Source organism: Anguilla rostrata, chromosome 7, assembly GCF_018555375.3.
Source record: "Anguilla rostrata isolate EN2019 chromosome 7, ASM1855537v3, whole genome shotgun sequence".
Taxonomy (NCBI): Eukaryota; Metazoa; Chordata; class Actinopteri; order Anguilliformes; family Anguillidae; genus Anguilla; species Anguilla rostrata.
In genome coordinates, this window is record NC_057939.1 from 54,412,605 (window position 1) to 54,440,457 (window position 27,853).

Below are 27,853 nucleotides of genomic sequence, written 5' to 3' on the forward strand. Positions count from 1 at the left end.
TCTACTCAGTTCAGTTTTATTTGTATAGCGCTTTTTTACAGAGACAGTGTTACAAAGACGTTTTACAGGGGAAACAAAAAGGCAAATTTGACAAAAACCAGAACCGAACCCCCAAAAAGCAAGCAAGTCGCAGGCAACTGTAATAAATCTTACTTGAGTGACAATCCTAAATGGAAATAACCACTTTTGATCATGTTTATGTTGAATGTAGTTCCTGGGGATTTAGATGTGTGGATTCACATCAAGATCGATGAATCATTTGGCTGAATGATTTTCATTGTCAGAAGAAGGGAGTGGCACATTGTCCTAATTTTGTCTGTGAGAGATTTATTAGAATGGATGAAGCACACTCCCCCCACCGCCCCCCCCCCCCCCCCCAGAACCTCCACAGAAATATATCTCCAAATACACCGTGACATATACTCTCTTCACATCACCGTGAGCACAAGCAGAAAACCCAAGACCTCTCCGTAAAGTAAGGGCGAATTTCCTTCAAGAATATGTATTCCCACAAGAGTATTTTACAAGGTGGTGTTATTCAACGGAGTAATACTTTAGCACTATGCACACAACTTCAAAGTGACAATAAGATGACCTAGCACAGTATATAAATAAATATATATATATATTACTCTAACAGTGAGCTAATTTATTGAGCCATCTGGACAAAGGCACATGAAAGACTAATCCGATTAAACTATTTTCTGGACCTTCTGCTGGGGTCAGAGGTCACTGCTGCAAATAAGTTCAACTACACCTTCAGGAAAATAAGCATGTTGCACTGGATGAACTACAGATTAAAGCAATCCAGTGGTTGAGAGATTACATGAAAATAAGAAAACCGTGTCAAAGAGAGGCATTCTTAGTGATGCACATGCCTTCCTTTATCTGTCTAACAAGCATAGGAAAAACCCTTAACCCAACACAGCTTAAAAACACTCACTATTAAAAAAGTCTTGTCAGAAACAAAAAACATTTCCTGTACAAATATTTTTCATTTTTTGGTGCATAAGTAGACTTGATTTATTCAGAGCAATTCATTTGATTTGGAGGGTACTGCACAAGGTTCACTGTGTTAGTTCTTACTTCCTGTGTGAAACTAGAAGAACCTAGTTTTCAAAAATGGTTCCTGTTCCTACTACGCAGACAAAACAAATGGACGTTTCACATTTGCTATTAGTTCCCGCTCATGTGGAGTGCTGTTTGGCAGGATCTGTTCTCAGTCTGGTAAAATAATGATTCACTTTCCCATGCAGAATGGAAACCGTTGAATAGGAAAGCAGTGGTCATTTAAGGTTAACATGCAGTAAGTGAAAACCCAAAGCTGAAAGACTCGTTTGCATGGCACACAGTTTTCTTTGGCCCCTGCATTCTGAAGTGTTCACAATTAAAATCCTCCACAGCTGTCACTCAAAAGAAATAATAACATTGTTTAAACACAAGGGTGTTTAAAAAAACGCAAGATTCAGTTTGGCCAAACTTCAGCAAAGGCTGCCTCTTGCATCAACCCTTGAAAACATTGCATCACAATTGCAATTACAAATTATTACAAACAATTACAGTGCTGTTAAAAAGTTATTTCTAATTATTTTAAGAATAACTAGACTTCAGCAAACAGTCCAGTTTCCCTGAAGCAAGAGGGACATCATGTTCCCCTTAATTCTGAATAATAACAGGACAGGGGAATGGCCGGCTATTCTAAGCCTAGCTGACAATGAGCTACATGGGGACGTAAGGCATTGTCAATATTTGGTCCCCTATAGGTTATTATGTGACGATATTCTCTGGAGGTCCATACTAGTAAGACTATAGTTTTATTTCCCAGGACAAGCAGGGGATATGATCTAAATGACAGCTGCCACGGCTAGTCTCGGCTCTCCTATAAGCGAAGGGGAGCTGTTCATCATGTGATAATCGCTCGGCAAAGCTACCAGTATCATTGGAACAAAGGACTCGGGACAGAATAAACCAAATAATGTCGGGTTTATTCAATATTTCACGGAATCCACAAGCGCACATCTGCAGAAGCCCAAAAAAGTTGCTCTCAAATGCCTCACATGGAAACAAAAACACTGAAGAATCTGGAAAACAAACCCAGACATACTCACTGTTCTCCATTAAGTGCAAAAACCAAAGATTAAGAATATTACATTTCAAAACCACCTCTGAAAGCAATTTATCTCTAAACAGATTTATTTGAACTACGGTACAGCTATAGGGCAACACGATGATGAATGTCTTACCAACATAGAAACATGCCAACAATATAGACATCTCTTGTAGAAATAAATATTTCAAATAATCCTTATAATTTGCTGTTAAATAGCTTTTATCTTTTTTATGATTTTGTTTCATTTTATATTGGATATATTTAAAATACACTTGACAGCAAATTTAACACTACCATTTTAAAATATGCTCCACACTAGTCTTAGGAATGCACTGGCAAACTCAGGAATAGGAGTAATCCCAGGGCCGAGATTTTCATTTTTTAAATGGCAACACTGAATAGAGGTGTTTTTTTTATCTTAGAAATAAGCATATGTACAGCTGTTTTATGTCTTAAAAGACAGATTGTCTCAAAACGTCAGACACATGCAAAATCATGTTGAATAATTACCTTAACAGGCCCTGTGTCTGACTCTTCTACGCTTTTTAGATAGCCACAGCTATATCTCATCATGTATTCAGTATCACTGGAGAGTAAGGAACTACACACCCCATAATGCACTTGGCCAATTGCACAGTAATGCGTTCGTTTACCAAACCCTTCTGCTGCTATGGAAACTTGTAGCTGTGCACGGTATGGAAATTCCGGGGCCGATATCAGAGACCAATAACTGGCCGTACCGGTGACTGAACTGTATACAGTTCATTGGTACCGGCTGATGAAGACTTCCGTGTTTTACATTATCGAACAAATTAAAACAGCTTGGAACAAGTAGAAACGTGATGAGCACAGAGATGCAAAAAAAAAAAAATGCAACAACCTTCATTCATAAAATGGATAGTTTTGCTCCCGAGTTTGGCAAGTATAAAAAAATCACACAGTAAAAATAAAAAATAAATTATAGAGGTTCAGGTAACCATGACTATGCTCCTTTATCAGCACGACATTTTCACTCAAAATGCATCAAATGCATCGCCTCTCTGGCACATGCATGCGGATATCAGCCAATCATGTCGGCCGGAATCTCATGCTGTTCTTGGGTGATAACGATCTGAGCCCGATATTATTGCGCATCCCTAGAAGAGTGATCCATCATAACTGCACATCACCTTAGTAAGGACCACGCGGTTATCCACACAAACTCTGAGCGCGACACTCAGAATGTGTGAACGGTTGCATCTCTTTATTTTATTATATTTTATTGTCAGCTTGTTTACAACGCGGCCTGGAAGAGTACTAGATCTGCACTGTCATCTGAAGCGCCCTCTACTGGTACTTCTGCACAGCACATAAAGCACTTTGAGTGGACATGAGGTGTAATGAAGGCTGACCTGTGTTTATACTATATATGAGCTTGCAAAATTAGCTCAAAAGGAGCACCGATGTTTGACTGATTTACAGATACAGTACTGAAGAACAGATATGTAGAAGAATAGCAGAGAGATGCAGTGAAGCCAGCTTGTATGATATGTGGCTTCCCATTGTACGCTTCAAAGATGGCGGCCACCAGTTTCAGAACTGAATCGGTGAACAGCGTCAAGAAATGGCGCAGCACCCCTGAACAAGAAGTCACATGATCAGACCAAAAAAAATTGTTTGACACATTTTCCACAGTTCAGCTCATCTAAGCCTATGGCACAGCATCTGCTCTTGCATGTAAATAGTGGACCGGAAGAATACAGGAATGTCCATAGTAAGACCCAATCAGATTGCTTTCAACTTCAAACATAAACGGTTCAATATCCCTGTCCTGTGGAAAAAAGGTTAAAAAAAGGTTTATGGCTCCATCCAGAGATGTTGTAGCACATGCTATTAAACCAAGCTAGGAGTAGACAGGCACCCTGACCTGTATATTTGTTTGTACACTATACTGGCTATACTCCTGGAATTTATACTGCAGGTCCATTGATACAGAAAAATGTATGCCTCTTAATGCACTGTAAATTGTATTACAGGTCCAGGAAATTGAAACATGTGAATTCCTGGCTGATGGTGCTGTTTTAATACTTTATTGTATTCACAAATGACCCAGAAATATTTTTGCCCAGATATTAATGAGCCCTCTGATCTTCCCTGTTTCAACACACGTTTCTAAATTGTGCTTTACGACTATTCCCCTCGTTAAAAATCACCGAATTCCTTTTCTCCGTTTCCTCTCTGCTGGAGAGAAAGAGCAGTCACTCAGTGTTTGGTTGCTCTCTGTTTTGTAAGACACAAGCGACACAGTGCAGCTCTTACTGTGGACTCAGCGGATGCCAGTGAAAGAAAAGTCTGGTTTTAGCAGGACCGGCTTTGGACTCATGACAGGCGAAACCCACATTAAAATCATCACACATCTGCTTCAGGACCCGACCCCTCGAACCCTGGCTCAGGCCACTGTAGCTTACGGTCCACACTGGCCGAGGTCCACCGATAGCGCTGCTGCTAAGCATCGTGGGGGAAAGAAAAAAAAAAAACGTATCCAGGAAAAGATTTGAGGAGGAATTTGCATGGCTTATGTGAACGAAAGAGCAGCTGTTTCTACTTCCCTGTTCCCCTCTGGTCTGTAGTCCTCCTCAGATACTGCTATGGATTCAGTTGGAAGTGGGAAAATGGGCTTGTTCAGATTGTGACAGTCAGGCAAACCTGGTTCTTTTCTCTGGTCACCCCATGGCGAGGGGGGGTGGTGGGGGGGGGGGGGGGGGCATTAGCAAACACCTTCTGCCTTCACGTGCAGGATTTTCGAGAAGCCCGGTCTCTTCTTTAAGGCCTATTTAAACAACGACAAGAAAGGTCGAAGTAATTAATCAGATCTCACACGTACATTACGTATGCTTTTACTTATTTTTTATTTTTTTTAAAGTAAAATGTCAAGTTTGTTGGATCAGTCTTTCCCCTCCTACAGGGGACATCTGCAGACGGATAAACTCTGGAAATAGCAGGAGAACTGCGAGTTAAATCCGTCTCTGAAGCGGCCTACACTTAGCACATCCGGGAGGGAAAAAACCCCTATGATTCATCAGCAGTGTCTCCGAAGGAAAGCCCTGCACTGAATCATCAGGAAGGAGACAAACGGCTCAGCTAGACCCAAAATAACCAGCTGTGGGCGTGTGAATGCCGCTCAGTAATATTTCATTTCCCCTCGGACAGACGTTGGTGCCCACTGCACCCCGCGTAGACACATCGTTTTAGATGCTGTGGCTCGCCTCCAGCTACGTAATCAATAGTTCGCTCAGTCTTTCCAAATTTGTATTTCCTTTCCATGGTAGCCTGCAACTAAGGGGAATGATCAATGTCTCTGCATTTGCACAGGAGGATTGTTACCTGCACAGGAGGGTTGTTACCTGTACAGGTGGGTTTTGTTACCTGCACAGGAGGGTTGTTACCTGCACAGGTGGGTTGTTACCTGCACAGGTGTTGTTACCTGCACAGGAGGGTTGTTACCTGCACAGGTGGATTGTTACCTGACAGGTGGTGTACTGCAGTTTCTCACATTTTCTCACAGGCGGTTGTTACCTGCACAGGATGTTCTGTACAGGGGGTTGTTACGCACAAGTACCTGCACAGAGAAGGGTACTGCAAGATTTACCTGCACAGGTGGGGTACGCACAGGGTGTACGTAAGCGGTTGTTACCTGCACAAGGTTTTATAGGGGTTTTGTTACCTGCAGTTTCTCCAGCATCTCCTCAAACAGCTTCCCGGCCTCGGGACTGTTAGGATCCTCAAAGTAATCCGCGATCCCGATCTGCACCACGATGGACTTGAGGTTACGGCACACACCTGCCACAGAAAAAGAGAAAAGCAAGAAAAGCATCACGTGCAGGTTTTTATGGGCTTTCAGGGTCACAGTGGTATACACTCACTGTTGAAGTGCAGCAGGGTGTTTGGGGTGACGGTGGTATAGACTCACTGTTGAAGTGTAGCAGGGTTTTAGGGGGGTCAGTGGTATAGACTCACTGTTGAAGTGTAGCAGGGCTTTAGGGGGGTCAGTGGTATAGACTCACTGTTGAAGTGTAGCAGGGTTTTAGGGGGGTCAGTTGTATAGACTCATTGTTGAAGTATAGCAGGGTTTTTGGGGTGACAGTGGTATAGACTCACTGTTGAAGTGTAGCAGGGCTTTAGGGGGGTCAGTGGTATAGACTCACTGTTGAAGTATAGCAGGGTTTTTGGGGTGACAGTGGTATAGACTCACTGTTGAAGTGTAGCAGGGCTTTGGGAGTCACAGGGGTGGAGGTGAGCACCAGCATCTCTAGGCCCTTCAGTCCCTCCCTGCAGACCTCTGCTGCCAGCTCCTGGTTGACCTCGCCCACGTGGTCCAGCTCCAGCACCTGCAAGCGCATGCAGTTCCTCGCTGCCGCAGGCAGGGGGAGACAGAGGGACACACACGTTACTCATCCACATTCCACAGCACACAGCCCTTTCAATCAAAACCGTTGGGAAAAACAACCCTAACTGCTTACACTGAGCTGAAGCTCCGCCCACCAGCAGCTGAGCAGCTGTCACTCACCCAGCGACGTCAGGCCCTGGATCCCGCAGCCGGGCCCGCCCACTCCCAGCGCGCGGAGGTGTGGCCAGCACCGGCCAATCGTCTGCAGGCAGCGGTTACTGAAGCGGGTTGGCTGCTGGCTGAAACAGAGACGGGAACGTAATGAGCGGAGAACCGCAGGTAAAGAGCACAGGTGTGTAAGAGCACAGGTGTACGCACACCTGAGAAAGCACAGCATGTGGAGCAGCGGTAAAAAACCAGAGTCCAGGGATCAGAATGCGACAGACCCCTGCCTGTATTCAGCAGTGACATTACATTACATTACAGGCATTTAGCAGACGCTCCTATCCAGAGCGACTTACACAACTTTTTACACAGCATTTACATTGCATCCATTTATACAAATGGCTATATGCTGAAGCAATACAGGTTAGGAAACCTTGCTTAAGGGTACAACAGCACTGGCCTACCAGGGATTGTAGGTTTCAATACCAGCTCCTTACCCATTACACTAGAACATTTAAAAAAACGACCCCCTCCTCACCATGGGTGCAGTGGCGCCACCTGCAGAGAGATGATGTCTCTGCAGCCAGCTCCCAGAGCCCAGATCACTTCCTGTCCAACAGGGTCTGTGGCGCTCCTGCAACACAAACAAACACAGTCACAATTACACACTCTTACTGTATATGTGAGCATGATCGTATTTCAGCCCTGTATCAGTGGATCTAGTGAGCGTGTCTGTTTGTGTGTGTGAGAGAGAGAGAGTGTGTCTGTGTGTGTGTGTGTGTGTATGAGTGTGTCTCACCGGTACGTGACGGCCTGCAGGGTTCGGCAGTAGCAGCTAGCCAGCCACAGCGAGCGGTCAGTCAGGATGTTGGGACAGTGCGACACCTTCAGGATGAGCAGATTCCCATCTGTGGCCTTCAAAATGGCCTCCAAGCCCTCCTCCAGACACCCACTGCGATGGGACGGACAGACAAACATATATGAGCAGATATGGCACAAAATGAGCGACATGCTAATGCTATGCTAGCGCGGGGAGAGGAGGCGTCTCACCGAGTGCTCTTCAGGTACTCCTCCTTGGACTCCTTCTTCCCCCTCTGCCGGGGTTTGAGGTTCTGCAGGATGAGCGAGTGGGTCTGTGTGCACCACTGAGACAGCGTGATTAAGAACTGCAATACACGCACACACACACACACACACACACATACACACACAAACACATACAGACAGTCAGTCCACAGAGGAAAATATGTCGCCTTTCCCAAGATTGTTTTAAGACTACTGAAAGGTATGTCTGTCGCCTGGAGCAGCTCCAAAGTGAAATGGTCTAGCTCCAAAAGGGAGTGGCCTAGCTCCAAATGGGTGGAGTTTAGTGCAACCCTAACCTTCCTTATTGGAGCTAGGCCACACACCTTTGGAGCTAGGCCCCTCCCATTTGGAGCAGGTGCCAAAAAAAACATTTTAATGTAAACGCCATTTTAATGCAAACTATTGAGTCCTTCTCCCTCCATTTAAAAGCCGGGTTTTTAAAATGGGGGCCGAGGGGGGCGGGACTGGCGACCGCGAGGAGGCGCGCACCTTGGAGGAGACGCGCCCGTTCTCCAGCAGCACGCGGGTCCAGACGGCGGGGTGGCGCGCCACGAACCTCCAGTCCCGGCACACCTCCGCCGCGCGCAGCAGCGCCCGCGCGTCCAGGTAGGTGAAGACGCAGAAGAGGGCGGCCCGCGTCTTCAGTACCTCCGGGCTGATCACCGCGTTCCACCGGGCGGGGCTGCCCCGCTCACGCCTGCAGGGCTTGTAGGGGCCTGCAGAGGGCAGCAGAGGACACGTCACCGGTGGAGCAGCGGACGCGAACCCGCACGCTCTGCTGCCATTGCACGTATCAGGGCTCCACAGGTCTCCTGCGAAAAAATAGAATTGAGCACCAATTAACACATGCCCAGTCATGCCTGGCACACCTTAATCAAATCGTGCACCGATTAATATGCTCCTGTGATGAGAAGCCATTTCTGTCATTAATTGCAGCGATGTTCAGCACAACGCACGGCCTGCATCTCAGGTGCTCCGCAGGACGCTAATCCCTGTGATTAGGAGAACGATGTTTACACGGCGAAGGAGCCGCAAGCTGAGCAGTTTAACAGGACAGAGATCCGCCGTGTTTTACACCTGCTGCCCACACAGCGAGAGGTCATAAATCTTGCATCGGTGGTGTGCAGTGTGTGAATGTGAATGAGTCAGCTTAAGGCTCTTAGACTGTCGGCTTAAGCCTGGTACTTACACTGTAGGCCTGGGAACACTGACACAGAGCACAAGTATATGCTAATACCTTCAACTGGACACTGTATCACAAGGCAAAGTACCCTATAGCTATAATACTTTCATTAAATTCATCCTCGTGTGAGGTGGAGTGCAGAGGTCGACTGTGCCAAGATCATTTGCATCTGGAAATGAAATTTTTAAAAACACCAATCAAGGAGCAGGACCAGGCCTTCTGTTCTGAAACCACTATCTCAAATTCACCTGACAATACAATAAGGCCATCCAGTATTAAGAACAGTATATCTGTGTGCAAAAGACCAAACTATGCCCAAGATCTACTTCAAACAGAACAAGCGCTGATTTTTCCCTGAGCTTTCACTAACTCTTAAAAAAAAAAAAAAAAGAGGCCAGACCCCTTTAAGACTAGAATCCTAAAAAAAAAAAAGTTTAAAAGTTGCTTTAAAACAAAACCTCTCAAACAACTCATTTCACGCATAACTTGCTGCTCCATTCCAATGGGTTCGCTCGGCTGTTAAAATGAGAAACGAGTAACAACAGAAATCGTAAACAGGCGGAGTCTGATTTCCCTCACGTGCAATATCAGTCTCAAAGTCGCAGAGTTCCGTGTGCATAATAGATGAGCAGCTGACAGTAATATAGTTTTTTAAAGAACCGCGGCGCGTAATCTGACGCATGGAAATGGAAGATCGTATTTTAGGGGCTCTTTGGGATGGCACGGTGTAGGGCTATGGTGCGACCGGTATGGCCCTCGGCGAATCAGGAGCGGTTGCCGTGGGCGACGGGCGGTACCTGAGCCCTGGCGAGGCCCCGCCCTGCAGGAGGGCGAGTGCGGGGGGGTGTCCGGGGGGGCCCGCGGGTCCGGGTCCCAAACGTCCACCTCGGACTCGGCGGTGCGGGAGCCCGGGTCGGACTCGCCCCCCTCCTCCTCGCCCCCCTCCTCCTCCTCGCCCCCCCCCTCCTCCTCGCCGCCCCCCTCGGCGCTGATCCGTCGGGGGCGGCGCTGCCGGTTCTGGATGGCCTGCTTGCGGAGGCCCCAGCTGCGCGTGATGGCGGCCCGCTCGTAGCCGCACTCTCCCAGAGTGCACTGCACGCGGTAGTACTGCGCCTCCGCACGCTCCTCCAGCGGGAACACGTCCGCCCCGTCGCTGTCGTACGCCCCGGAGCCCTGGGACTGCATCCGGCTAAACACCCTGCGGAGGGGGGGGGGGAGGGGGGGGGGGGAGTGTGTGTGTGAGAGAGAGAGAGAGTGTGTGTGTGTGAGAGAGAGAGGGGGGGGGAGAGAGAGGGAGGGAGTGAGGGTGAGAAAGAGAAAGAGAGGGACATCCCCGTAGCTCGGGTTTAAACTGAGGTCAAAACTTGGGTTTAAACTTGGGTCTAACCTGGGGTCTAAATCAGGCGTCCATACTTTGGGCTAGACTGGGGTTTAAACTGAGGTCTAAACTTGGGGCTGAACTTAACATACAGTTTTTTTTTTGATGATGCCATTAAACATGGCCCAAAGTCTACAGAGAATTTGGCTCACATAATGCAATTACATACATTTGCAGAACTGTCAATCAAAGAGCTAATGCACTGGAGCACTCAAAGAGAACTTTATCTGCATGAACCATGAAAGGATATTTTTACCCTTCAAGACGTCATATTAAAAGCTTGCCCCAGCACCGTAACAAAATCTATTTGTCAAGCTGACACATCCCAGGAGAAAGAAATTCTAGGACCCAGGAGTGTTGGGAACTGCAGTGCTGGATGAGAACACGTTCATCAGTTCATATGAGAGGAAGGCACTCTGGCAAAGTACATTTCAAAACCTTCCTGCACTTCAGACTTTTTTGTGTAAGTCATTACTCCTACACCTCAGCTACATTTGACATCAGAAACTAAATAAAAGCTCCCGTTCTGAGCAAAGGCCTGACGTCGACACGCTGATTCATTCGGGTTCTGTGACCATTTTCGTTTCTCTTCTTTCACACCATCGCCCTTCGCCAAATGGCGTCTAGACTAGCATCCGTGTGCAAACTGGCATTAGCCTCAGATAAACTAAATCACTGTTTTACAGGCCAGTGCTGGCGCTGGCGCTGGTGCCTCTGACAGGAGAAACAAGCTGTTACGTTACCCTAACAACAGACAGGCGTGGACGGCTAATTCGGTCGCTATCACAACAAGTGAGTCATCAGCGAAATGAGGTTCTCAGGCGGCGAGGCCCAATTAGCCGGGCCTGCAAATTACGCGGGACACGCATCTAAATATGTAGGACACGGCTGAGCAGAAACAATGCCAAGCCTGGCAGCTATCTCCATATGCGGCCCAAGCCACCTGAGGCATTATGGGACATTTAGAATCAGTGTAGGGGAATGATAGAGGCAGGGAGGAACGGCATCAAGAGAAACTGAGGGTAGTTATTGCAATCGCTGAGTAAAATATAACCAAATAAATCAGGGTATGATAAAATGTGTTCTCGTTTTAACTGGTTATCGATCTGTCACACAATAAAAACATCAGGAGCACAGTCTTCTGAGCAAAGACTGGCCCAGCAGGCTAGGAGTGGCCCGAGGTTTCATACCAGAACGGGTTTGCCACACGAGGGAGACATACTGCAGACATACCCACTGTTAGGCGACGACCTTCGATCTGACACACGGTACACTCCTCTGGATCCCCCCGAACCACTGGAGTTTCTCTACGAGAGGGGGGGGGGGGGGGGAGAGAGAGAGAGGGGGAGAGATAGAGAGAGAGAGAGAGAGAGAGAGGAAAAAAAGAGACATAAAGACAGAGAGATAGACAGAGAGAGACAGACAGGAAGAGAGTGAGGGAGAGAGAATGGAGAACAATCAATACTCACTCACAGCTCTTTGCACTAAATTTGCTTGATGTTTTCAGCAGACAAGATAAAGCTAAAACCGGCTTGTAGAGAAGAACACCCATTTCTCTATCCTGAAAATAATGGATATACAACACGCATGGTACTAGACCAGTCTCTGTGATTTGTACAATCTGGAGTCTGAAAGTGACACTTAATTAAATCCAGGAAATGGTTTGCAGATAGAAGCTGTTCAACCCAGCCCAGGTGGTAGGTGAGGCCGTTTCGAATTTAGTAATGCCATAATAAACACAATTTAATTAGTAAGAGAACTACAAAGGACTCCCTCATTATTATTATTTCTGGCCACAAAGTAAAGATCCAAGATTCAGCTCAAAAGGGTCACTCAACAACTAGAGATCCCATTGAGCTGCTAATTAGTCAGGAGTGCCAAATTAGGGTTGAAACACAGCGTAATTCAGGACAGGTAGCACTCTCGCGCGAGTGAGGTGCTGTAGGGTTGGGAGTGAAAACCTACAGGACAGTAGATCTCCAGGAACAGGGTTGGGCAGTGGAAACCTACAGGACAGTAGATCTCCAGGATCAGGGTTGGGCAGTGGAAACCTACAGGACAGTAGATCTCCAGGAACAGGGTTGGGCAGTGGAAACCTACAGGACAGTAGATCTCCAGGAACAGGGTTGGGCAGTGAAAACCTACAGGACAGTAGATCTCCAGGAACAGGGTTGGGCAGTGAAAACCTACAGGACAGTAGATCTCCAGGAACAGGGTTGGGCCAGGGTCAGGTACCACTGATCTAACTGAACGGCAGACGGCCCGGTCCGGCCTTACCGGGTCGCTGGTGCCCACGGACCCGGAGCCGCTGCAGTGACCCAGGCTGCCGTTGGGCGTGGTCCCGCAGCTGCTGATGGTCTGGAGCTGCTTCTCCGCCCGGTCGGCCCGGTCCAGCAGCTCCTCGATGAACTGCTGCAGCCGCAGCTTAGCGTTAGCCTCCCGCGCCGCCGTCTCCTGCAGGAACTGGTCTATCTGAGACACCTCCCTGCGCAGGAAACACACACGGGAGGGGTCTGTCACTAAGAACCAAACGATTTTTGAAACCATTAAGTGTAAATATAATGAGATGGCTACTTCTGGAACTCAAAAGACAGCTTAAAATTTTTTGAATATTGAAAATGCATATCGAATACACATAGGTAATAGGGGTCACACATGCAATTATAGTTGTAGTTATAGATATCATATGCTAACACAGGTCACAGAATCGCATGCTCGATCCCCTTAGATATGTGCATTCAATATGCATTTTCAGTCTTCACATAGATCTTCAAGTAAAACTGGAGCATATTTTACTCTGCTTTGACTAGGGACATCACCGAAATCAGTCTATTCTCCATCTCACACTTAAAATATGCTCCAATTTTACTGCACTGCAGCCTTCCACAGCTAAATTACCGTGAAGTCAATGTGACTCCACTGCATGTCCAGAGCAAATTTGATAACCAACACAAAGTTAATTTTAGGAAAATGGCAGCTTTGAAGAAGACTCATCTGACGTTTTATGGTTAGTCACTGCATTGTGAGAGCAATCATGCAAGAGACTTTTCACACGCTCAAAAATAAGTACCCCCGGGCATGACCCGCTCTAATTCATTTGGAATGTGTCCATCCCTTCTCAAGAGCGCTCATCTTTTTCAAAAAGATATTATGGAAAACAGGCTATTTTAAGACGCTTAGCTGAATGCATTTTGTTCCAACTGGAGTTTCTTTTGAAACAGCAACATTCCATCTACACATGAACAGCGCACAGTCTCACAGTGCAGGTCATTGTGCTCTCCTAAACTAGGATTAAATTCTCTGTCTTTTGCAAAACTGATGAGCATCCACCGCACTTACTTGTTTATTCACATATTGTATTTCTATATTAACGTACATTATCCGGGGCAGTTTTTAAATGGGAGTTTCAGAGCGGGAACACTCAGCGTTTTAGAGACATTGCATGTGATATAAAACAAAATTCACTGTATGCCTGTGCAGCTCCACGGCATGTGTGTGCTATGGATGCATTATTTAAAGGAATGAGGAAGGCCTGTACATGAATGCTCCATATTCACACGTCTTTGGGGCGGGCGGGGGGGGGCGATGCATCGCTCTCCATCGCGCTGCACCGGCCCTGCCTCCCAGATTGACCTCCTTGAGGAGTTATAGCGTGTGACGGAGCAGCGAGCTGTGAAGGACTCCCTCCCCCGTTACCGCGGGCCACATAGGTGAACCCGCAGCCTCCGTTTCCATGGTGACGCCCGTCGCCCAGGGCGATGTGAAGGCGATGTAAAAGCGCCCGAATGAGCATTTCCTGTTCCGACCCCGTGCTCATCAGCCGCTAAAGAGGAACAGACCGACCTGCGCTCGCCTACACAACGAACACTACGTTACATTACCGCCATTTAGCAGACGCTCTTATCCAGAGCCGCTTACACAACACTCTACATCGCATCCACTTATACAGCTGGATACATACTGAAGGTTAAGTACCTTGCTGAAGGGTACAACCATAGTGTCCTACCGGGGAATCAAACCTGTGACCATTAGGTTACAGGACCAACTCCTTTTCCATTACACTCCACCACAGACTGCGTGCACGCCCAGCCTTAGTGAGAAGTGGCTATGAAAATCAAACCCGCCTTGGCGGTTAAATGCAGAGCGCTCATTAAGGCTTGCATTCATGCCAGTTTGCAAAAAAAGCTGGCATGGGAGAGGGAAGCTGAACAGCAATAATCATGACAGCGCATGTGAGCATTGGAAAGGGATTAAAGATGTGGAAATGATGGAGCCAAAATGGCAGCAGCACACGGGTACCATGGCACCCATGAGCAGTCACATGTGCAGCAGCTACAGTACATGGTAATTCCACAAGAAAAGGAGGCTTATGACTGATGAAGCAACAATACCTCGTTGAATTCATAATTCGGTCCCTGAAGAGAGGCGGATAAATCATTAGCTCAGAATAGCTGTAGCTTCACTTCAGGCAAGCGCACCTTCCTGTGGAACAGAAGCTAGCATCTGGAGCGTCCTCCCTGTTCACGCTCACCAGCTGGAGCACGGCGAGCGTGAACAGGTTTCCTGTTGTCCGTCTTAATTAAACACTCAACGATTCTGCCCCTGAGCGAGTGAGGCGCTGTGAGAAACAGGGTGACCGTGTGCGGAAGCATTCGCAGATGCTCATCACAGAGGAGAGCTATCACTCTGCTGGAAGTGAAGTCCTGCCATTAACCAGGCATGGTCACCGTCTGCCGCTCACTGTGTTTAAATAGGTAACTGCTGCAGACGCGCATGCAACACACCAAAAGAAAACCTTAACAGTTCAAGGCACTAATGCAATATTACTGGGTATCTGCTTTGCAATTAATTATATGCACAGAGGATTTCATCAGCAGAACTGCAGCTACTGTAAATACTTCAGGGGCATTTTGTATCTAATTAACCCCACTCTATCACTGCAGATCCGGGGGGCTATTATACATGACCCCAGTGATTTAACGTGGCTGCTCCTATAGAGCACGCGCCCCAGTAATTAGCAGCAGGCAGTTCCAGCCCGTCTCGGTACCCCTGTGATCATTCAGCACACCCGTGGGGAGGAACATTAATCTGGAACAGGGGATGGGGGACGTGGGATAGGCCCCGGCAGGCAGAACTCCACAGCCTGTTCCCTCTGTAATTTTATATTAGAATGGAGGCCGCCCAACAAAGGATGGTCCGTCCAATGCTGTACCTGACTGCACCAGGTGCGGTAAGACAAAAAGCAACGTCGCCAAGGCAACTCCTGATGCAGGAAAGGGAACCAAAGCCAGAAATAGCAGGTTGGTACAGTACTGACTCAGTAATTTAAATCTCAAGTGTGGGCACTTACTGTACGTCGCTTTGGATAAAAGCATCTGCCAAAAAAATGCAATGTAATGTAATGGGCAAAAACGTTCTGAAGAAGCTCATATCCTTACTGTCCTGGCTGAATTTATTTTACTTTTCACAGTAGTTTCACAGGAGGGACTGCTTCCCCGCTTGGTAGAAACAGAGCAGGATGTAAGATGCCATCTGGGTGGTGGATGGTAGAGCTGAGGATAATGGATTTTGCTGAGACAGCAGTGCATTATGGGAACAGTAGTTCTTAATGGCTGCGAAGATATGGAAGCGACTGTGACGTCTGCCGGATGTAATGACCACATACTGGCCTTGGACAACAACTTAAATTAAAAGTGAAGAACAATATTTCAACTTCGCAATCTTTTTCAATTAAGAATTTGTTGTGTTTCTATTATAGCACCTATTTGAAAATGAACACAGCGCAGACTTCGTTGCTGGGATACAAAACGGGTAAAGCACTCAATACAGAAACCTCACGTGCCTAAGGCCGGCCCGTTTAAATGGCAATAACGATGACCACTTGGAAGTTTATCATTCTGGGAAGAAAAAGAATGCAAGACGAAGTAAAATAAAATATGAAATGCCTTAATTTGAAATGCTTCAGAGCAGCTCACACCACAGCACACAGGCCATCTGTCTGATTAATGGCTCGAGAGCTCTGTGTTTAACAGGAGCGCGTTTGTGCTGACCCTCAATTCATTGTGCCGCAATAAAAGAGAATGGAGCCAAGGACACCTTTCTCTGGGTACTGTCATTAAGTCCCAAACTCGCAGGCCAGGGTAGAGACCTGAGAAATACAGACAAATCACAACAGCCACAGCCTTCCTCATTACAGCGGCCAGATAGATGCTGCCAATGAGATTGCAGTTCCAGACCCGGATCCCCACGGCGACGGAATGACCAATAGAAACAAGGAGCTCGGTTTTCAACGGCCTCCTCCAGAGATGGCTGCTCTTCTTGAAAGAACCCCCATTAAATGCCCTTTTAAAGCACTGAACCCCAGGAGAACGGGACCGGGCTCCCAAAACCCCATAATTACAGACCCACAGCAAGTTAATTGCACGAAAAATAAGATTATAATATCCTCTTGTACCTCGCATTCCTGCTGAAGGGTGTTTTTTTTGCATCTGAAAACGAGGCAAACAAATCAAGGAGCATTACAGTTCCTGAAATTCAGAATCACGAGTAAACAAAGCGTAGGGAATTATGTTTTCAAAACATTCATTTCCTAGGAGTATGACTTTGCGCAACACATAAATTCGCATCGGTGAATCAAGCTAATTTTTTTTTCTTACAAGAAATAAAAACACAAAAGCCGTAAAACTGAAACTGGCTCTAAGTTCTCCGCAGTTGGGGCAGTGGGGTACATAAACATAATCATGATAGCATTCCTGTATGTACCTCACCCTGACTCGTGAGAGGGAGCGAGAGTATTAAAAGATTCGGCAGAAGCTGGGGCATCCAGGAGCAGCAAAAAGCCCAGCACACCGTAATGTCTGCTGGCTTCTGTCTTCACCATAAAACCAAGTCCAGACCCAAGAAACCAGGCGACTTGAATTAACTGTGTAATGAGCTGTTTTCATCGACCGAGTCCAGTCACACAGTGACTCAGGATTTAAATGATTTAAAACCAATGATCAATGATTTAAAACGATCAATGATTTAAACCCGCCGTGCTAGGCGGTTATAGATATTTCATGAGGAGAGCCATCTTACTTGGGAAAAAAAAAAAGAAAATGGCCGACGCTCTTATGGGAGTGCTGTGCGTATACAATCCCACCATCCACAACTGGCGGTTTAAACGAGGCCATCGGTCTCAGTACACACGACGTCTGTAGTAGAGGCGTGTTGGATTTTAACACCGTTTTTTTTTTTGCGGAGCAGCTGATGTTGCCTTTTTTCGGAATGGCGCTTCAGTCCACCCACTCCACCCCCGTCCTGAAGGAACAAATCAGCTTCCAACTTCCCGCCAGCTGCCTCATAGATTTTAAGGGACCTGAGATTGCCATCACAATCTGGCTTCTTTTTTTAATTTATCTATGCCAATCTGTACCACGTCCACTGAATATTTTCACTCATCTCCTAATGACTGCTTGAGAAAACATTTATAGATCAAGACAAATGCAATTATTATTTTTTTAAAAGGGGGGAAGACTTACTCCTTTTATAAAAATTGGGTTGAAATTTACCAACTCATTTTCTTTTGTTATAAATTGTTTGTGACAAATACTGGTTCAGATCAAAGCCCTTCCACTTTCCCAACCGTGCATCAGCAGAAAGTCCAAATGAAGGGCATCTGCAGTGTGGAAGCATCTAATGAGCCAGGCCAATGCGAACCCCTCTCCGTCTTTCACCGTCAGGCTGTCAAACATCGTTTGTCATCCGTGTCCTCCTTCGCCGTCTGTGACGTCCTCTCTCCGTCTGCGAGCCAGACAGCGCTCTGAACGGACGTTAAAACTGCGGCGAATCGCCCTGGGGCCAGCGATGCCGCCGGCAGCCTCTGACTGAACGAGCGACTGGACCCCCCCACGGGCCCAAAAAACAACGCCCCCCCCCCCACCCCCTTCTTCTCCCTCGTTCAGTGCTCCCGTTTTATTTCGCCGAAGTCTTGGCTGCGTTCGACGACCTTGTCCTCGCAACAGCTTGGCCCGAATTTAACGTGACCTGACGTGCGCGACTTCAGCAGCATGAGCTTGATTGCGTCAACGAGCACGCTCCGGGTCATGAGGTCTGGAGGCGGAGTCTGACGTTTGACACAGACGAGCGGAGAACTGCCTTCTGGATGCCCACAAAAGAGCAAGAGCCTCGCAAGACCAGCGGTGCTAATAGCGCACGGGAACATTCTCCTTCACGCACAGCGAATTAAACAGCCTGCATCAGAGCCGCTGTACACGCAGCATCAGAGCCGCTGTACACGCAGCATCAGAGCCGCTATACACGCAGCATCAGAGCCGCTGTACACGCAGCATCAGAGCCGCTATACACGCAGCATCAGAGCTTAGAGATGCCACGCAAGTGCATCGCAGCCCAGTTTAGTATGCACGTCCAGTCTGTGAACACTCAAAGACTGGAACTGCATACTAAACTAGGGTGCAGACGGGAAGTGTGCATGAGGCGAAGCTTCTAACTAAGGACGGGCATTCATGACTGAATTACAAAAACAGGAAGTGAGCATTATGGCAGGTTTGATTATGGTGATAAAGAGAGTAAGTGTACACTAGGACGTAAGGACTGTATGGACGCGCATACTGCAAGGCCCTACTTACTGCTGCCTGTTGGTCAGCTCCTGCTCCTTGGTTTCCAGGTCCTGTTTGAGGGCGGCCAGCATCTCCACGGAGACGTCCACCTGGCGCGAGAGCTCCGAGGCCTTCACCTCCAGCTCGAGCTTCTCCTGGCCGAGGCGCAGGCCCTCCCGCCGCGCCTCCTCCAGCTCGACGCTCCTCTCCTCCAGCTCGGCCTGCAGGCGGCCCACCCGCGCCGCGATCCTCCGCTCCACCTCCTCCGAGAGCCGCTCCAGCCGCTCCTCCAGCCGCTCCTCCCAGGCCCGCGCCCGCAGGCGAGCCAGCCCCTCCTCGTAGGCCGCGCCCGTCGCCACGGCGACGGCGGTGCTGGGCGAGGCGGCGGCGGTGGTGATTGCCGTGGCGTCGTCATTCTTCGCAAAGATGTCGGCGAGGGGGAACTCCAGGCGAGTGAGGGGGGGGCAGCCGGCGCCCCCCAGGCCCAGGCCCAGTTCGCGGGCGCCCTGCAGCTCACAGGGCACATGGCGCCCCCTGGCGGCGAGGGCGGCGCGCTCCAGGACGTCCTGCAGGGGGAGGGGGGCGGGGCCGATCAGGGGGAGGGGGGCGGAGCTGATCAGGGGGAGGGGGGCGGAGCTGATCAGGGGGAGGGGGGCGGGGCCGATCAGGGGGAGGGGGGCGGAGCTCAGCAGGGGGACGAGGGCGCGGTCGCCTGCGGTGGCAGGTTTGGACAGCACGTACAGCGTCTCGTAGGAGTGGCAGTGCTCCAGGTGCGCGCGCAAGGAGGACAGGCTGTGGAAGCGCTTCCGCTCCCCGCAGCGGGGGCAGCGGTACGGCCGGTCCAGGGACGCCATTCCCGGCCGCGGTGCCGATCACGCCACTCTGCGCCGCCCGCTGCCCGCGCGCCGGCCGGCCCCTCTCATCTCCAAACCTGACGGGCGGGGGGCGGTAGGGGTGACCCGGGACGGCGAACGAACGGCGACCTTCACGCACCCGGCGACCATCGCCGCCTCGGCGCAGCCCAAACACGCGTCAGTAAATCCGGCCTCCTCGTTCTCGCGCACGCCGCCGCCGCGTTCGGACTGACGCTCACCGCGACTGGTCAAGGTCCGGAGCTGCGTTTGATCACTCCCCCCGCACGCGTTCCACCTCCAGTCCTGAAAGAGAGCAGAACGGACAGCCTGAGGTCTCCACAAACAAACACTGCCGATCAATAAAGTGCCACTCTCATCTTACCAAGCGCTCTTTAATGTGTCTGAAACCCTTACTCTGAACACACGTCTTCAGGCTACAACTGTAGCAGTTATTTGTGCACCTACAGCTAAGGCTACAAACGGGAAGCTATTTTTTTTGTTTGTTTTGTGGCTATGTTTTATAACTAGGAAGATCTGAACAACGACAGTATGTACTGGTGGGCTGCACAAATTTTCCCAAAATAAGAAAAATGATCCCCGCGTAGAAGCTACAATCACAGTTCATAGTGTAAACTTGAGAGAATCTTTCAGGATGACTCAGAGTTCACTTTTGTCTGCTGAGAACGGACAACACTCAAGAAGCGACCCACGCTAATTACCCTAGCTATGAAAGCTTCTCGATGAAAATATGCTGCATCACTGCAATAACAACAAAGGAGGCCAGTGCTTATTTATTCAGAACTGAATGCTTCCCTGGTAGGCACGGGGGCATATTAATAGGAAAGGAAGGACTAATTTTTCTGTCGAATGCAGTATGCAGTTTTGCCCTTGAACCACGGCCATAATCCAACAAGGCAATAAATTCGTTGGGCGTATCTCCCCTTCATTACGGGAGAGACCGCAGTAAATCCTCCACAGCCTTCCACAGGAGACAATCCTATTTCAGAGCATCATCATGCAGAACCTGCAGCGAATTATCCTACAATATAACACCGTGTAACTAAAGAGAAAAGCTGGAGAGAAATAATTGTGCCCATTAAGTTTTTTTTTTCTCTCAGGTCTTCACACCACACCACAAGCATTCTCTGTGCAGCTGTGGATGCCTACAAGTCACACGGTCATTTGTCTAAAATGTGATTTTATTTATTTATTTATTTATTTATTTATTTTTGCAATAGTCATCATCTCTTAATCCAGAGACCTAATAATAAATCAAGCAGTTATTCCCAGCCCTCAACAATCACATTCATTGCACTCTGCAGTAGCCCATCGGCATACTGTTACTTTTTTTTAATTATTTGAGACGTTCTATTTTAAACCGTAATAAGATGATTATCCTCCAAGTGGTATAAAACAGTGGGAGTGACCACAAATAGTGTGTGAAGATAAGTTTGTGCCTGATAATGTGTCCAATCCATCTAGAGCAGATTAAACCATGCAAATCATCAAAGAGCAAAAACAGAGGATTAGCATGAAACCAAGGAGCCAGTTCTAATTTAACTGCTTCTTGTCTGCACTTTAAAATGTACAGGCGACACAAGCCAGCACAGAATAAAATGTGAATCAACAGACACTGAAAACAAAACTGAAAGACTCCACCTCCCTGGACTCCACCTCCCTCGTGCCAAACTGTCAAAAAAAACTGTTAAAAACCCGACGGAGTCAGCCGAGGAGAAAAACAGACCCCCGACCTCGGCGGGGCACACGGTCATTAGACGAGGGTTTCGGAAAGGCAGCCCTGATGCCAGCCCTGGTGCCCGTCAGACAGTGGCGAGGTCCGCGTGAGCAGAAGGAATCTCAGCGGTCTGTCAGCTACGTGTCACTTCCTGTCGCTAGCCGGTGGTTGTGTGATCCCAGGGGCCTGAGTGCCGTAGATCGACATTCTTCACACGCGTGCAGGCCGACCGAGGGTAACCACGTGTCACTTCCTGTCGCTAGCCGGTGGTTGTGTGATCCCAGGGGCCTGAGTGCCAGAGATCGACATTCTTCACACGTGTGCAGGCCGACCGAGGGTAACCACGTGTCACTTCCTGTCGCTAGCCGGCAGTCGTGTGATGAAAATGAACGAACCTCCTTAGAGAACGGCAGGCCTGTGAACGTTCACAGACCGTTTCAGTCAAACTCGAGCAAACCAACGCATTTCCTGAACCGCGAAGCCCTACACACAAGCCGACCCAACGGCCCTCTCATGTAAGGTCCTCCAGGTTAGCCTCCGCCTACTTCCAAAAACAGGGGCGCAGTTCCCCGTTTGCCACCCAACAGTCCCATTAAGCAGAGTTCACTACACGAAGAAGGATGGGAGGCGAAGACAGTGAAGTGCAAACAGGAGGATGGATGTCAGGGGGAGATGGAGGGAGATGGAGGGAGATGGGGGGAGATGGGGGAGATGGGGGAGATGGGGGGCGATGGGGGGAGATGGGGGGAGATGGTCCGGTGGGTAAACATAGTGGAACCCATTTCAGCGCCAGCATCAGGAGTCGAGATCAGCTGACCTTCCCACAGGGGGGGGGATGACACCGTGAGGCATTGAGGAGAAGCGATTAGACATGACTGGACAGAGGCGAGCGTGTGATATTTACACAGGAAATTACACCGATCAAATAAGCCTGCAATAATTCTTCAGGCCTCGATGAGTGTTAACAGTCACACCCATCACAGCTCATATTAGAAAATGGCCCCCAGTGACCTGCTGTGTAGCAGAAGAGCCAGATCTCTCCTAATGCCTTTTGAAAACCGCACAGACTCTGTGGCAAACATGAAAAAAATGGAGAGAGATGGGCAGGAAGTGGAGACCGACCGAGAGACGAGGAGGACACGAGCGAAGAAACGATGTTAAAAAATACCGACTCTCGGTCAAAGAGCTCCGGGGACAGACGGAGCACAGACAGGGAAGAGGATCCTCTCTCAGCCGGGGAGCCTACTGGGAGCAATGAGCAGAGTCGTGCGAGCACAGTATCCTGTTCCCCTCGATTAAAGAGACGCTGACCTACATAGGCGTAGCACACGCTGAAAAAAAGCAGCAAGGCTGCAGCTCGGATAATACCTACGGTCCGTGTGCCAGATTTCATGGCTTCTCCCCCTCACGAGAATATAGGTCCTTCCTGCACACCCCTTAATGACTGACGGTCAGGCCCCATGGAGAGAGCTACTCCAATCAGGAGGGCATCGAGTCGGAGGGCAATATATTGATTTGTATATACTGACATGGAGTGGAGTGCGACTTCTCTCAATCAATGCACCATTTGCAGCAGAGAGAGAGAGCATAATGGAACTGAACCAGCACTGAAAGTGGTCGTGTTTAATTGGACCGTGGGGGAAACACGTCTCCGGTGATGTAGATTTCACGGGCCAGAGACCAGCCAAATCAATTAGCAAAAAAAACAAAAAAGGTGCTAGCCCACATCCTCATTAGCATGCGCGTGCAGACACTACATGCTTACCGCTGTCAGCACCCTATAATTATTATGCTATTATGACACATCTTTAATAAATTATTTCTTGTCACTTGGATCTGGAGGAACGAGACCGGACTGTTGCTAAGAGATGAGATCTCTGGCTGCCAGATGTTGTGCAGTGGTAGTTCCGCTTCCGTGACACCTGTCACGGACTGTAGAGCAGAGCTACTTCGGAACGCTGCGGGCAGAGGAAGGTGTTGATACCTGGCAAATCTGTTTGTCAGCAATGGCAATCATCTTCATGAAAAAAAAAACACAACTGTCAAACCAGAGAGAAGCGAGTGCGTGCGCAAGAGCTGAAGGATGTTGTGTACTGGCCACACCCCCTCCCGCTACCCCACCCATTGTCCCAAACGCCCCCTCCCCACCCTCCCTCAACAGGACGAGGACACCCTCCATACCCTTCGGAATTCTCAGGTGTAAACAGCTTTTCATCCCAAGGCTAAGAGAAAACGCAAGGGACATAAAGCAAAAACTGAAGTAAATTTTCCCATCGCATTTCAGTTTTCCTCACTACAAAGATAATAACGCGCAAGTTGCATACCGCAAACCCATCATTATGCGAAGCTGCAGGGCACAGTGATGAAACGGGGGCTGCTCAAATCCACACGGGTGCTCCCCAGTTCTGGATCGTCCCGCCTTTCGCACGATAGGGTCTGCTATAGGAAGAGCTCAGAGAAACGCACCTCCGGAGATCAGAGACCGCCCCGCGACCAAAACATGAAACGCAGATCTCATCACATCCTCGCAGCTTCACGCCGCCCCGACCGGAAAGAGAGAAACCAGCACGTCGCCATGGCGCCCCAGGCTGGCCCCTGCTTTCATCAGCTGATGAATCTCTAAGGCTAGCGAAGCCTGGGCAGGCAAAAAAAAAAAAAAAATAGAATTCTAGGAAATCAGTGAAGCATTGCAGCGAAGCACCTGCTCCCCAAACGAAATAAGAAAGAGTGGACACAGCTGCCACTGAACTCAAAAAAAGAAGTGCAAGAAAAAAAACTTGACACTAAAGGTATACGACAAATTTCAGGGAGCGAGGTAGAGCTATCACAAGTGAAGGATACAAATCACTCCCTGTTGCCCCAGAGATGACCGCACCAAATCCCCCCCAATCACTCCCTGTCTCTTCAGAGATGACCACACCCAGGGTTCCAGTGTGCACCCTGCTGAAAATTCCAGCTTAAACCAGTCTAGGCTGGTCAAGCTGGTTTAAGCTGTGTTTTCGACACTTTCAGCTGGTCAACCAGCTGCTCACCAGCTGACCAGCTTATATAGTCAGTTAGTCCACCAGATTTGACCACCGACATACTCTACCAGCTTACTCAGTTTTGACCAGCTTTGTCCAGCTAGAGATCAGCTTTGACAAGCCACAGACCAGCTATGACCAGCAGGAAGTGTCAGAAATGCAGCTTAAACACATTTTTAACTAGCTCAGAATCCCTGCTTGCCTTTCAACAGGGAAAGCTCAGGGCATTTGATTCTGACAAGAGCAGCGCTGTCACGGCAACCCAGCCAGCTCGGAGCATGAGTTAGGGGTGCATGAGAATCTCCCTGGCGTGTAAGCCTGTGGGGGGTAAGCTCAAGGCAAGGGGCTATAAGATCGCTATTGTAGGGCATAAACCATCCAGCCTACAGCAGAGCTGCCTAACCCAGTCCCTGGAGATCTACCGTACTGCAGGGTTTCCATTTCAACCCTAATTTGACACACCTGATTCTACCAACTGGCAGTTCAACGCAATCTCTAGCAGTTGAATGAGCTGTGCTTTGTTAGGGTTGAACTGAAATCCTATTGAAATCCTACCTGGATTGAAAAAGGCGATGCAGGTATATACACTATCTGGGGCTGACTAAAGGAATAGAGAGGCAGGCCTATCCATTGCTCTTTCTGGTGTTGTTTTCAGTGCTATACAGCCCTGTTAACGTGCTTTACTGCTATACCCTCATTGCCTTTCAGGAAAACAAATCAACCAGCTAACCCTTTTGGAGCCAGACATGCGCACACACACACACACACACACACACACACGCATACGTGCATTCATGCAAGCCCACATGCACATACAGTCTACTCATGACAATACCCATTGCTTTACTCATCTGCACATGGAAATCCTTGTCAGTATTTATACACTGCAGCAGATACAACACAATACAACACACTGTCACATTTGATTGGAGGTAGATTTCCATATGGAGTTAGATTCTAAATGAGACAAGCAGGATTCCCTTGCAGGAGAAGAAGTTACATGCCCAGGTGATAGATTGGCAGCATGTCCAGTGTGTATTCCTGCCTCTCGCCCAATGCACACTGGGATGGGCTCCAGCACCCCCCTCCGGGGGGGAGGGGGGGTTGGCTGGGCAGCAATCCATCATTTAAATCAAATTTTAGGCCCGCAATTAAACGAAACCAGATAATGGATTAGGTACTATTAGGCACTCCATATTTGTTTCAGTTCACTGTGAGGATTTTGATTAGGTAATAATTACGTTAATTATTCAAAGGCTCGTGTCCCTGTCACTGTACCCATCTCACGAGACAAATGCCAGAACAATAACGCTGTCACCCGTGCGCTCCGGTGAAGATGACATTTTGATTGATGCACGGGAGATTCCTGAAGATATCCCAGTTCATGAGTAATCTACAGTCAACAAACCGGGCCATGTGACCTTTCAGCTCCTCGGCCCCAATAAAAGGAGCTGTTATCTGGAATACTGTCCAGGACATGACAAGCGAAAGGTTACCAATCCAAAAACTAGGGGCGGGAAATGCGCGCGTGCGCACACACACACTCACACGCATATACACACTCACACACACACACACACACACACACACACACACACACAATTTTGCCATTTAGGCTAAGTTATTGACTACTGAACCGTTTACTCTGCTTCACTGACATCTGACACATCCAATCCTCCATGGTAACCTAAGGGCATGTACTGTACACGCCCATCCAGTCTACTGTTAAAACCAAGAACTTCTACGTTTCTGCAATCAGTGAGTTAAATACAAAAGAGTAATTTGTCCAAATCTTGCAGAACAGAATATTAGTGTACCTGTTTCCCTAAAGATGTAGAGCCTACCGCATACAATAATACATGTAGCGAATTTCAACATAATCCTCACCATATCCACCAAGTACTTCAAATATCTTCCGGGACATATGACCTCCATTCACAATATTTTAAGGATGTGACCAAGTATGTCACAGTAATGATAACGTAGACCTGCTTATGTTGGACAGCTACTCATATTAAGAAACAGATTTGACTACTACATGTATCGGCATGTCGTTCTTTTAGATTAAAATTCAACATAGCTGGAAATGCGCGGTGATCCCGCATGATCGGTTTATTGGCGTGGACTAATCCACTGCAATGACGTTCATTTGCGTTTTTAATGCAGACTGTAATTGCAAGTCAGGTTCAAGTGGGACATTGCAAACCACGTAATCGTGTGCCGTGCGGGCGGAAGCTATTGCACGAGCCAGAATAATGCACTGATTCTAGCATCGCTGCCAGCTTTTCAGGAGCCTAGAATTAGTTGAACGCATAAATTCTAATAGCCGCCGTGCGTATTATTGACAAGTTGTGGACGAATGGGCACTCCCCAGTGAGTTCAGACCAAAACAAGACGTGCAATAATGTTAAATTAAATCGAAAAGCGCAGGATGCGATCCGTCATTCGGCAGGGGGGCAGGTGACATCCGTAGCCCCATTTCATATTCCCGGCTCGTTTTACGCAAACGCAACCCAGTCCCGTGTCTTAATGGGTGTGTTTCTACCAAAGGAAAAGGGTGGGTAGAAAGCTGTGTTGATAAATATGAAACAACGTAAATGTATGTGGGGGGGGGGGAAAGAGAATGCAAGCATTGCCTACCTCATATTTTTCTGAAATCACAGCAGGCAGAGTACCCCAGTACCGCTGATTGCAAAAACAGTTTCATTAGGCTATTTTAAAGTAATATCAGATGGATTTTCGCCTTCCCACGTAACGACCCTACTAAACTAACTGCACGTGAAAGTAATACATCGGCGTTCCATCGCTGCGTACTCACCTCAAAGCATTTTTCACCTCAAAGATATCTCCCCATCCCTCCTCCCGAGGAACAGCTCCACTACTGCTGACGTCACGAGCTTCACTCCGCAGTAGCGTAAAAGGACGGTCCACAAGCCGGCCGGTGTCGCCTTGCCGAGTCCAGAACCGCGCCGGGAAAGACAAGAGGCGTCTGTCCAGTCAGCAGGATTTTAAACAGCTGTAACGTGAGTGGAGTCACGTGCTAACCGGTTAAATTCTTGTTTCGCGAGCTGCTCTGATGATGATCGCTCGTGGGCTATTAGGTCAGGGGAGCCTGCCGCAAGCGGTCACGCCCCTCCCCGTCCTCGGATAGATGCAACGGATTGCAAATCGAAATTCTCAGTGCATATTCAATAAAGTCAACATAATATCAGCCAGTCAGCAAAGATACAGTGCCCACTAGCGACCCGCCGTGGGCACAGTTATCAGTCCGCCAGCGTTTTGCACTACGAAAAAGAGGCGAAGAGTATTATAGCCTATTATCAGAATGCTAACAGAATGCAATGGTTGCTGAATGA

General features: G+C 48.4%; 1 protein-coding gene across 3 annotated transcripts; it reads right to left on the minus strand.

The window, feature by feature from the left end:
* LOC135260070 (F-box only protein 41-like) lies at positions 1-27,660 on the minus strand. Of its 3 annotated transcripts, none has more exons than XM_064345218.1 (13): positions 27,316-27,660; positions 18,916-20,042; positions 12,566-12,773; positions 11,522-11,595; positions 9,708-10,108; positions 8,217-8,539; positions 7,692-7,807; positions 7,441-7,593; positions 7,180-7,275; positions 6,657-6,775; positions 6,342-6,500; positions 5,814-5,929; positions 1-4,919 (listed from the first exon to the last, which is right to left on the minus strand). In XM_064345218.1, the coding sequence occupies exons 2-13, from the start codon at positions 19,737-19,739 to the stop codon at positions 4,857-4,859; spliced, it is 2,652 nt and encodes an 883-aa protein (XP_064201288.1). In that variant the 5' UTR covers positions 19,740-20,042; positions 27,316-27,660; the 3' UTR covers positions 1-4,856. The 3 variants fall into 3 exon arrangements, with proteins under 3 accessions (XP_064201288.1, XP_064201290.1, XP_064201289.1); XM_064345220.1 differs by having other exon boundaries at positions 8,217-8,443; positions 27,316-27,659; XM_064345219.1 differs by lacking the exon at positions 27,316-27,660 and adding an exon at positions 27,138-27,268.
* Positions 27,661-27,853: the final 193 nt, after the last annotated feature.